At 36.0% G+C, this 12,094-nt stretch overlaps 1 protein-coding gene across 5 annotated transcripts in view; it reads left to right on the plus strand.

Annotated features, from left to right (window-relative positions):
• The window catches only part of LOC127840993 (ATP-dependent RNA helicase SUPV3L1, mitochondrial-like), a 127,167-nt gene that overhangs the window by 95,356 nt on the left and 19,717 nt on the right, over positions 1-12,094 (plus strand). For 4 of the 5 annotated variants that reach the window (XM_052369473.1, XM_052369472.1, XM_052369470.1 and 1 more), the window contains 4 exons: positions 2,119-2,247; positions 6,055-6,148; positions 9,200-9,419; positions 11,228-11,308. In XM_052369473.1, the coding sequence (XP_052225433.1) occupies positions 2,119-2,247; positions 6,055-6,148; positions 9,200-9,419; positions 11,228-11,308 (524 nt within the window). The remainder of the gene's footprint in view (positions 1-2,118; positions 2,248-6,054; positions 6,149-9,199; positions 9,420-11,227; positions 11,309-12,094) is intronic. The other variant, XM_052369469.1, reaches the window with a different exon arrangement.

Here is a 12,094-nt window from a genome sequence, read left to right on the forward strand (position 1 = left end):
TTAAAGGCGCCTTTTATTGGTTCAAGAAAGAGGCTACTGTAGATAGGTCATAGACTTAAAAGTGTTCAACACTTTCTATTCTACCAACTTTTAAGTCTTTTGGGAGTGGGAAAGTTTGGCTTGCCGTGATTTCTTTCTCCACCCATCCTTGACTTATGGTTCCGGCCACCGGTTGGTATTTACCGTTCCGGTCACCGGTCTAACTGCTGAGACGTCTTTTCTTACGTCCATTACAGCTTTATTTTTAAGTTTATTGGAATTTATCTCAGGATTATTCAATGACACAGATTTCCTTCTTTTTGTCATTACTAACCATTATTCAGTGGTGTCTAGACTAGATGATTATCTTGGCAGGTGTATTGTTTCTTCTACCACAACCTTCCTTACATCTTATACAGATGTGAGCAGGGAAGGTTGGAGACAATCACCTGGAACCACTTATCCTGATATTCTCAAATATGTGGTATCATAATGAATATCACCTGCACATCAACATCTTGAAAAGCGATCATTCTTTTTAGCTGTTTTTCATTTACAACACATTTTCACGACTCCTTTGTGATGGTTTCAACTTACACATATCGGTCGTGGTTTACATCCAGACACAGAGGTTAACATATTATCACTCCTTGTATCTGGAAACCATGAACTTATTCGTTCTTTGCAAGATCATCAATTTTTCTCTATCGTCCTACACATACCAGGGCGTATCAACGCCCTGTTGGATGTTTTGTCTTGCAGTTCTTTCTGTCGCATTAGACACTTAATCTGGAAATGGTCAATTTTAATTCTCTTTCGTTTGGTTTTCAGTTCGGTTTAAATGAAATGTGATTTGCGCATGCGTGGCAGTGTTTTGCAAAATGGCAACGCTACTAATGAGCGTAATGCAAACGTAGATCGCAGTGTTAATGCTGAACAACGTGAACGCAGTTCACAGAAATCGATCCAGCAGCGTGTGGGATTGTTATACATTCGTCCTTCTGACATAAACTGGATACTTACGTTTATATCTCATCCATTCTTTTGGAATATCTTGGTGAGCTTTGCCATATTTTCGTGGTCTTTTATTGGTGAACCATGGGATTATGGTTCTACGACCTTTTCAGTCTCCTTACAATTTTTTCAGGAAACTTTTTTGCTGGTCAAATATCATATCTCAGAGAGACATAGTTTATTCTGATCCAAACATGTGCCACTACATGTCTGACCATTATTTAGTAATCTCTACAGAAGAACTTTTTTCGGTTAGAGCTTCAATCCGTGTTTCTTTTGCAAGGATAATTCCATCAGAACTGTCTATGAGTTTCTCTGGAAATTCTTTTTTTACTGGGTATTTGAGAGTATATTTATTACTTTAATCACTCTGCTAGATGCATAGAGGTTTTTCTTATCGTTTTCTTTGATGATATAAATTTGTAATAATAGATAGCAGGTAACGTATTTATGACATTAAAACTATTTTTTCAAGTAAAATTCATTTAATTATTTAACAATTACCTGCTATTGTTGAGTCCCATCTCCCACTCCCAAGGATTAAAAAAATATATATATATTTCTGATAATGGTGGAGCCGGTAGGGGACATAAATTGCTTGGCAATAGTTTTGTTGTATATTTATTGAAAGAATATTGAGGGCTGGTTACTGGTTTTTGCCTGGGTTGCATTGCACTTTGTTTAACCTAGTAAATAACTGCAGTATGGGGATAGCCGGTTCCCATCTTTGTTCATTAAAGGATGAGTTAAAGCCCCTTGGAAAGGGATAAGCTTATAGATAGCGGGTAAGTATTAAATAATTAGAATGAATTTTACTTAAAAAAATGTTTTAAGTTTAGTTGGCCTAATGCGTTTTGCAATCAAGAACTTTCCTTTTCTGTATGACGTGACAATAAATAGGTCACCCACACAAGTAGTGAATGATATTGCAGTGTGTATGCAACTATCGGCTTTGCGTGGTTAAACAGGCTGTAAACAAACACATTTGACATGTATTGAATGGACATAAGAAATCGAAGAATGTCAATCATTTGTTGTTGCATTGTTTGCATTAATTAAGAAATTATGGTACTTCATTTCTGAATATATTAATATTCAGTCACTGGAGGATATTTGTAATTTCAGGAAGCCTGGACAATGTACGTGCTGGTGACTGTATTGTCTGCTTCAGTAAGCGTGACATCTTCAATATCATGACCCAGCTACGAGAGAGAAACATCAACGTGTCTGTCATATATGGAAACCAACCGCCAGGTGTGTCTGCATTATATATTGTGATAGAAAATGTAAATTATATTTGAAAATTGTTTAATTATATTTGAGTCACACACTTGAACAATAGGGCTTAATGTTCTTGCATTAAGTGTTGACCCAGATTAGTCTTTGCAGTCCTCACAGTATTTAGGGATGAAACCTTCCTCTTAAACTCGATTTTGGCTAAGAAGAGACTCGAGACAGTGTGGACTCCACAGTCTAATCTGGGACAACACTTAACGCATTTGCATTAAGCCCGATTTTCCCGTAGCAATGGTGATATTCTGTTCTTTTTAGCTCATCTATTTTTTGAAAAAAATTTATGAGCTACTGTCATCACCTTGGCGTCAGCGTCCAGTTAAGTTTTGTGTTTAGGTCCACTTTTTTTCATAAAGTATCAATGCTATTGCATTCAAACTTAGTACACTTACTAACTATCATGAGGGGACTGGGCAGGCAAAGTTAGATGTGACTGGGCAGGCAAAGTTAGATAACTCTGGCTTGCATTTGACAGAATAATGTTCCCTTTTTATACTTACAAAATTGAAAATTTTGGTTAAGTTTTGTGTGTAGGTCCATTTTATTCCTTAAATATCAAAGCTATTGCTTTCATACTTGCAACACTTACTAACTATCATAAGGGGACTGTGCAGTCAAAGTTATGTAACTCTGACTGACATTTTGACAGAATTATGTGCCCTTTTTATACTTAGAAAATTGAAAATTTGGTTAAGTTTTGTGTTAAGGTCCACTTTTTTTCTAAAGTATCAAAGCTATTGATTTCATACTTGCAACACTTACTTACTATCGTAAGGGGACTTTGCAGGCAAAGTTATGTAACTCTGACTGGCATTTTGACGGAATTATTGGCCCTTTATACTTGAAAATTTGGTTAAGTTTTGTGTTTTGGTCCACTTTACCCCTAAAGTATCATAGATATTGCTTTCATATATACTTGGAACTCTCTCAAACTATCATAAGGGAACAGTAAAGGACAAGTTGCATAACTCTAGTTGTCATTTTTAAGGAATTATGGCCCTTTTTATGCCCCCCTTCGAAGAAGAGGGGGTATATTGCTTTGCTCATGTCGGTCTGATGGTCGGTCGGTCTGTCGGTCCGTCCACCAGGTGGTTGTCAGACGATAACTCAAGAACGCTTGGGCCTAGGATCATGAAACTTCATAGGTACATTGATCATGACTGGCAGATGACCCCTATTGATTTTCAGGTCACTAGGTCAAAGGTCAAGGTTACAGTGACAAAAAACATATTCACACAATGGCTGTCACTACAACGGAGAGCCCATATGGGGCGCATGCATGTTTTACAAACAGCCCTTGTTTGACTTAGTAACTTTGAATATATGGTTACATTTTGCGTTTAGATCCACTTTACTTCTAAAGTTTCAAGGCTATTGCTTTCAAACTTCAAATACTTTCATAATATCATGAGGGTACTGTACCTGGCAAGTTGAATTTTACCTTAACCTTAGAATGACCTTGACTCTCAAGGTCAAATTATAAAATTTTGCTAAAATTGCCATAATTGTTTTATGATTAGATTGGATTGATACTTTGACGAAACAACTCTTACCTGATATACCACAATAGACTCCACCCAAACCATCCCCAACGTCCCCCCCCCCCCCCCCCCCCCCCGAATCCCCCCCCATGAATCCCCCCTCAATTCCCCCCCCCCCCACTTTTTTTTTAAAATCATATAATAAATGACCACCACACCCTCACACAAAACACCCCCCACCCCAAAAAAATAATTTTTATTCCCCCGGTAGGGTGGCATATAGCATTTGAACTGTCCGTCAGTATGTCAGTCAGTCTGTCCGTCCGTCTGAAAAAAACTTTAACACTGGCCATAACTTTTAAACTATTGAAGATAGCAACTTGATATTTGGCATGCATATGTATCTCATGGAGCTGCACATTTTGAGTGGTGAAAGGTCAAGGTCATTCTTCAAGTCAAATGTCAAATTTATGGTGTCTGTCCGTCTGAAAACTTTAATATTGGCCATAACTTTTTCAATATTGAAGATAGCAACTTGATATTTGGCATGCATGTGTATCTCATGGAGCTGAACATTTGAGTGGTGAAAGGTGAAGGTCAAGGTCATCTTTCAAGATCAAATGTCAAATATATGGTTTCTGTCCATCTGAAAACTTTAACATTGGCCATAACTTTTTTAATATTGAAGATAGCAACTTGATATTTGGCATGCATGTGTATCTCATGGAGCTGAACATTTGAGTGGTGAAAGGTGAAGGTCAAGGTCATCTTTCAAGATCAAATGTCAAATATATGGTTTCTGTCCATCCGAAAACTTTAACATTGGCCATAACTTTTTTAATATTGAAGATAGCAACTTGATATTAGGCATGCATGTGTATCTCATGAAGCTGCACATTTTGAGTGGTAGAAGTTCAAGGTCAAGGTCATCCTTCAAGGTATTTTTTTTTTTAAACTTCAAAGCGGTGTTCTCATGAAGCTGCATATTGAGTGGTTGAAGTTCAAGGTCAAGGTCATCCTTCAAGGTCAAGGTCATCCTTCAAGGTCAAAGGTAAAAAAAATTTCAAAGCGGCATTATCATGAAGCTGCACATTTTGAGTGGTGGAAGTTCAAGGTCAAGGTCATCCTTCAAGGTAAAAAAAAATCAAAAAAAAATCTAAGTGGCGTTTTTATTAAGCTGCACATTTTGAGTGTTGGAAGTTCAAGGTCAAGGTCATCCTTCAAGGTCAAGGTCATCCTTCAAGGTAAAAAAAATTAATTAAATCAAAGCAGCGTTCTCATGAAGCTGCACATTTTGAGTGGTGGTCAAGGTCATCCTTCAAGGTCAAAGGTAAAAAAAACAAAGATTTTTTTTCAAAGCGGCGCAATAGGGGGTATTGTGTTTCTGACGAACACATCTCTCGTTATTTTCAAACATGGTTAAAAAACAACAAATATTTATTTTTATTATTTTATTTTTGAAATACCGTCCAACCATCCCACCCAAGATTCCCCCTCCCCCCCCCAAAAAAATATTTTTTTTTGCATTTTTTTTGCATTTTTGGAAGATAATGTAATAAATGAACAAACCCCACACTAAACACCCCTCTCCTATCCACCCCTCCCTCCTTTGTGATTGAAATTGAGATAGGTCCCTACACCTTTAAAAAGAAAAAATAGATGAGCGGTCTGCACCCGCAAGGCGGTGCTCTTGTTTTCAACTTTGCCTCAATAGAGGCAAATATCTGTATTGATAATTTACATTTAGTGTTAGTACTAATCCCTAAATTGTTTTAATGAAACAATGCCAAAACCTTTGGGGCAAAAAAGAGATAAATATATGATGCTGAATATCTCTGGTGTAGAAAAGGGAGTTTGCTTTTGCCCCCATGTTGTTTCCTTTAATTGAATATAGAAATCTGTTCATCGCCACCCTTTAAAAATATATCTATATTTAAGTCTCGTTAAAGCATTAAAAATTGACAATTGACGAACATTATAGTCTTTTTAAAGAATAGACTTCAAAAGAGTAATTGAACTCTGTTTCAACTCTTGTGCATTAAACATTTTATTAAGTAAAACATTCTATTTAAAACATTATTTTGTTATTCCAAATTGACATTTAATCGAAAAAATAATCTACACCCAATGGCAGTGTAGGTTTCACCAAAAACAAAGTATGGGCCCTGAAATGATTTAATAGCATAAAATCAGACACACAGACTTGTTTGTGTTGTAAGTTTTTAGATTACTAGTGTTTGATATTTTTGTCACTCTTAAATTATGTATGTAACCATTTTGTTTGTAGGCACGAAAATAAACCAGTCTCGACAATTTAATGACCCAAATAGCAATTGCAACGTTCTCGTTGCTACAGACGCCATCGGGATGGGACTCAATCTGTAAGAAAAATTTCATCTTATATTATTAACCAGGTTTTCCGAAGGAAACAACTGGTTATTAGATTGGCAAATGTCGGCGGGCGGGCGGGCGGGCAGAACAAGCTTGTCCGGGCCATAATTATGTCGTTCATTGTGAGATTTTAAAATCATTCGGCACATTTGTACACCATCATTTCATGGTGTGTCATATGAAAGAATTACGTCTATATCTGCAACGTCAAGGTCACACTATGAGTTCAAAGGTCAAAAATGGCCATAAATTATCTTGTCAGGGCCATAACTATGTCATTCATTCTGAGATTTTAACATTATTTGTTACTTTTGTTCACAATCATTAAACAGGTTTGTCATGTGAAAGAATTTTACGTCGATATCTCAAAGGTCAAGGTCGCCACTACTAAAAATAGATTGAATTTGACACAAGGGGTGTTACTAGGAACAATCAGTAACAATGCACATTTTGCATTGTCTCCCTTTATCAGACTTTTTTCTAAATTGAAATCAAGGTCGCCATGACTAAAAATAGATTGAATTTGACACAAGGGGGGTAACTAGGAACAATCAGTAACTGTGCTTATTTTTGAATTGTTTCTCTTTATCAGACTTTTTGTTTTCAAATTGAAAACCTTGTTTTGTGACGATTTTGTCCCTTGTGTCATATTAAAGCATAAAAAGTACTGCTTTCAACTTGTTGTCCCCTACCAGTTTGACCGGACAGGAATTATGGTTTGCACACTGTGTGTCCGTCAGTCTGTCAGTCTGTCGCACTTTTCTAGATCCTGAGATAACTTAAAAGTTCTTCATATTTTTTCATGAAACTTGAAACATGGATAGATGGCATATGGACATTATGCACCTCATTTTATTTTGTTCCTACATCAAAAATTCTGGTTTCTATGGCAACAAATATAAAAAATAAATAGATAAATAAATTCTAAAAATGGTGGAGTCAGTAGGGGACATATATTGCTTGGCAATAGTCTTGTTTATATATAAATTGTGCGTGCAGTTATTTTCTCAAAAATAGATCGGTGAAAACCAAACAATTGTAAAAGGAAGAATATTCATCCAGTACTAGTATATTTGTCATGCAAAATATGCCATAGCATAACATTATTAGTGCCTTCAAAATAAGTCTTCTTTTATTTTTTATACACAACATTTCCGGCACGAAGTTGATGTTAAATAACTGCTGATGGAATTATTTATAAAAAAAAAAGCTGAAGGGAAATATAAATTTCTTTTTACGGAAGCATAAATGAAAGTTATTTTTGATTACACACATAGTATATATGGGCAATGCTCTGTGAAAAAGGGGTTAAATGCTTGTGCGTAAAATGTAGTCCCAGATTAGCATGTGCAGTCTGCACAGGCTAATCAGTGACCAAACTTATTGCTTTTATGATATAAAGAAATCTCTTCTATTAAGCAAAAATGCAGTTTAGGCGGAAAGTGTCGTACCTTATTAGCGTGTGAGGACTTCACAGGCTAATCTGGGATGACACTTTACCCTCATGCATGAAACCCCCTTTTCACATAGCACGGCTCATATAAAATGTATAAACTTTAGGTCTTGTGTGCCGAATAATACTGGTCCTTTGCTGTAATGAAAAGTCTGTTATATTTTATGCTCTCCAGTGGTTTATATCGAAATATCAGTGAATTGAAATTCACCAGTTCAAACAGTGAAAATTAACAATTAGAATTATCGATAATTTTCTCTGTTTTACTGCAAAATGTAGTAATATTGCTTTTAATACTCTCGTGATCATATAAAAAAAATTCAGGGATCACTTGTGAATTAGAATTGATATTCCAACACATCCAGCAAGTACAAATTTATCTTCTATTTAGTTATGCTGTAAAATGATTAGGTATATGAAGATCAATATTCTGTGATGTGCCGGAGTATTTCTCTTCATACAAGCAGAATACATAAGTAGGTATTTGTTGATTTCAGTTATTATAAATAGTATTTCCTGATTGATCAGAGAAATCAGATACATGTATATTATCCCCCGCCATAGGCTGAGGGATATGTTTGAGCGTTGTCCGTCCTTCCGTCTGTCCGGTGCAATATCTTGGAAGCTTTGGCGGATTTCATTGAAACTTGGTATGAGTATATATATTGATAATAGGATGATGCACGCCAAATGGCATTGTACACCATCTGATAATAACAGAGTTATGGCCCTTTGTATCTTGAAAAAATTTGTGTCCAGAGCCATATCTTAGAAGTGCTTTGGCGGATTTCATTGACACTTGGTATGAGTGTCCAGAAGCATATTGGCGGGGGATATCAATTCAACGAATTTGCTTGTTAATATTATTATGCCTGACACAGAAGTGGATTATCAGTTTTCACCCTTTTGCACTTAGAAGCAAAGTGAAAATGGTTATGTGCAAACAGCATAAAAGCAGAACAGCCTGCAAGTAACTAGCAGTTTGTTCAGGTTTTTTTGCTGTTTGCTAATCGGTATCTAAGGGTTGAAAATGAAGCCTTTACAACTTGAATCTAGTAAGAAAGGTCTTAAATTAAATGTTGCTTTCTAAGGGACTACAAATATGTCAAAATACGTATCTATTAAGTGGTTACGGGGTTAAATTACATTTGTATCCCTGTAAATCACAGGATAAGATAAAATCATTACAAGCACACAATGACATGAAATGTGTAAGTTTTTTTGCATGATAAGGCTAATATCATCTAAAGGGAGATAATTGTGTGTGTATAAGAAAAGCTGTATACTTTCCATTGGTTATATCAGCTACGTTTTGCAAAAACTGGGCTTAATGCATGTTCATAAAAGTGTCGACCAAATCTGTGCAATGTGCACAGGCTAATCAGAGATAACACATTTGTTGCTTTTATCGAATTTTTTGTTAAAAACTAGAAAAGTTAGCCTGTGTGAGCTGTTTATGTGGGCTGACTAGAGATAACACTTTACTCACATGCAATTAAGCCCAGTTTTCACAGAATGAGTCTTACATATGTCATTCATTATTAAATTAGTAAAATCAACAACAAATACCATCATTTGGTAAATGCAGTGCCATCAAGAGAATTATATTCTACAACATCAACAAGACAACTCTGCGTCACGACGGCGTGAAGATCAGAGCCCCGCTGAGTACGTCCCAGGCGCTCCAGATTTCTGGTCGAGCAGGACGGTTCAAAACGCGCTTTGAGGATGGTGAGGTCACAACATACACTAAACGGGACCTGGTCCAATTAAAGCGCATTGTTAGTCTGCCACGAGAAAATATCGAGGTATGTCGGTGAAATATAGAAGAGAATTTTGAGGTATTTCAGTGAAATTTAGGAGAACATAACGAGGTATGTCAGGGAAATAAAGGATAAAATATTGAGGTATGTCAGTTAAATATATGATAAAAAATTGAGGTATGTCAATGATATAAAGGATAAAATATTGAGGTATGTCAGTGAAATATAGGAGAAAATATCAAGGTATGTCCTTGAAATAAAGAAAAAAATATTGAGGTATGTCAATGTAATATTAGAGAAAATATTGAGGTATATCAGTGAAATAAAGGATAAAATATTGAGGTATTTCAGTGAAATTTAGGAGAACATATTGAGGTATGTCAGTGAAATAAAGGATAAATGATTGAGGTATGTCAGTGAAATACAGGAGAAAATATTGAGGTTTGTCAGTGAAATATAGGAGAAAATATTGAGGTATGTCAGTGAAATACAGGAGAAAATATCGAGGTATGTCAGTGAAATATAGGAGAAAATATTGAGGTATGTCAGTGAAATGAAGGATAAATTATTGAGGTATGTCAGTAAAATATAGGAGAAAATATTGAGGTATGCCCGTGAAATAAAGGATAAAATATTGATGTATGTCAGTGAAATATAGGATAAAATATTGAGGTATGTAAGTGAAGTATAGGAGAAAATATTGAGGTATATCAGTGAAATAAAGGTGAAAATATCGAGGTATGTCAGTAAAATGTCAGAAAAAATATCCAGGTATATCATTAAAATTAGGGATAGAATGGTGGCATGGGTGAGGGATGAGCTAAGAGAGAATTAACAATTAAAATAAAGTCGAATAAAAAATAACTGTGATTTATACGATTTATTAAGGAGAGGTCATTAAAAGCACAATTTTAATCTTGGGGGTAAAATATTGAGCTTTAGTAGGTGCAATATTGTACAGAATAATTATTTGTGTTCAAATTTAGCTAAGAAATTGAAATTAGAAATCCAAAATAATTTTGAGACAATACCTTTAATCAAATTATCATGAAATGTAGTGTTTTTGTTTTTGCGACAAAACTGAACATATATTTAAAATAATATATAGAATTAACGTATCTGTAGGCATTGTACAAGCTATTGAATAATAGTCTGTTGGTTACCCATCATGTGTAAAATGGTCACAAAAAGGTCTCCCGGATTGGTGTTAGGGGGAAAATATGATGTGTCATAATTGTGTATTAATCACAGCATGAAAACTTTGAGCAGAACTGGTCGACAATTATAAACGAGCTGGTCTTTGGGAAAAACGGGCTTAATAATTGTGCTTATGGTCTAGTCTTTGGGAAAACCAGGCCAAATAATTGTGCTTAAAGTATTTTCCCAGATTAGCCTTCGCAGTCTGCGCAGGCTTAAGAAGCATGTACATATTCCGCTTTTATGGAATTTTTGGTTAAAAGTAAGTATCTTCTAAACAAAAATTCAGTCTAGACAGAAAGTGTTGCCCAGCCTGTGCAGAAAGTGTTGTCGCAGCCTGTGCAGAAAGTGTTGTCCCAGCCTGTGCAGAAAGTGTTGTCCCAGCCTGTGCAGAAAGTGTTGTCCCAGCCTGTGCAGAAAGTGTTGTCCCAGCCTGTGCAGAAAGTGTTGTCCCAGCCTGTGCAGAAAGTGTTGTCCCAGCCTGTGCAGAAAGTGTTGTCCCAGCCTGTGCAGAAAGTGTTGTCCCAGCCTGTGCAGAAAGTGCGGGCTAATCTGGGACGACACTTTATGCTCATGAATTCAACATGGTTTTCCATAGACCCCCTCATTGGCCACTTCTAACAGTTAAACAATTTGCTGTAGTTTGTCTTTTGCAGAAAGCGGGTCTGAATGCCACAGTGGATATGATAGAGCTGTTTTCTTACCACCTGCCCAATGCAACCTTGTCCAACCTTCTGGTAATATCCTCACTATGCCTTGTTGTACACTGTACTGTCACAGTGGATATGATAGAGCTGTTTTCTTACCACCTGCCCAATGCAACCTTGTCCAACCTTCTGTTCCCTAATAAGGAGCAAAGTCAAAATGGCTTTTGCAACCAGCATAAAACCAGAACATCCTCTTGCAGTCTGTTCATGTTTAATGCTATTTGCTGCTCACCAGTAACTAATGGTTGGATTGAGTCTTTAAAACTTGAATTTAGTAAGAAAGGTAACTTTCTAAGGGGCTACAAATGAGTCCAAAAACATATCTTTGTTGGAAAGGGTTAAAAGGGCTGGCTCTTATTTCTGTGTGCCTCATGGCTTAACGGGAATATTCTTCAATCGCTATAAAAAATATATGCTAAATAGCCTTGGCTTGAAAACACATGTTTACAATAACATGTCAAATTAAGTAACTAAGAAAACACACAAACAGCAACCATGGCATAAGTTACTTCCTGTTTATAAAACTGTTGTTACGTGTATAATGTACGTACTTACCGGTAATAACAATTCAATTTACTTAACTGAGAATGAATATGATTTATATGCAACTTTTACCATCCGATTCTTAACCTTAGAACAAGGAATTGACTCTTCTAAATTAAGAATGATGTATTTAAATGTGTAAACTGCCATGATAGACTCAACTTTCAAGTAATTAAGTAATTGTAGAACATTACAGTTTTAATCATATTCATTTTTTATGTCCCTGGTAGGGTGGCATATAGCAGTTGAACTGTACTTCTGTCCGTCCGTCCG

This window comes from Dreissena polymorpha, chromosome 8 (assembly GCF_020536995.1).
Source record: "Dreissena polymorpha isolate Duluth1 chromosome 8, UMN_Dpol_1.0, whole genome shotgun sequence".
NCBI classification, from domain to species: domain Eukaryota; kingdom Metazoa; phylum Mollusca; class Bivalvia; order Myida; family Dreissenidae; genus Dreissena; species Dreissena polymorpha.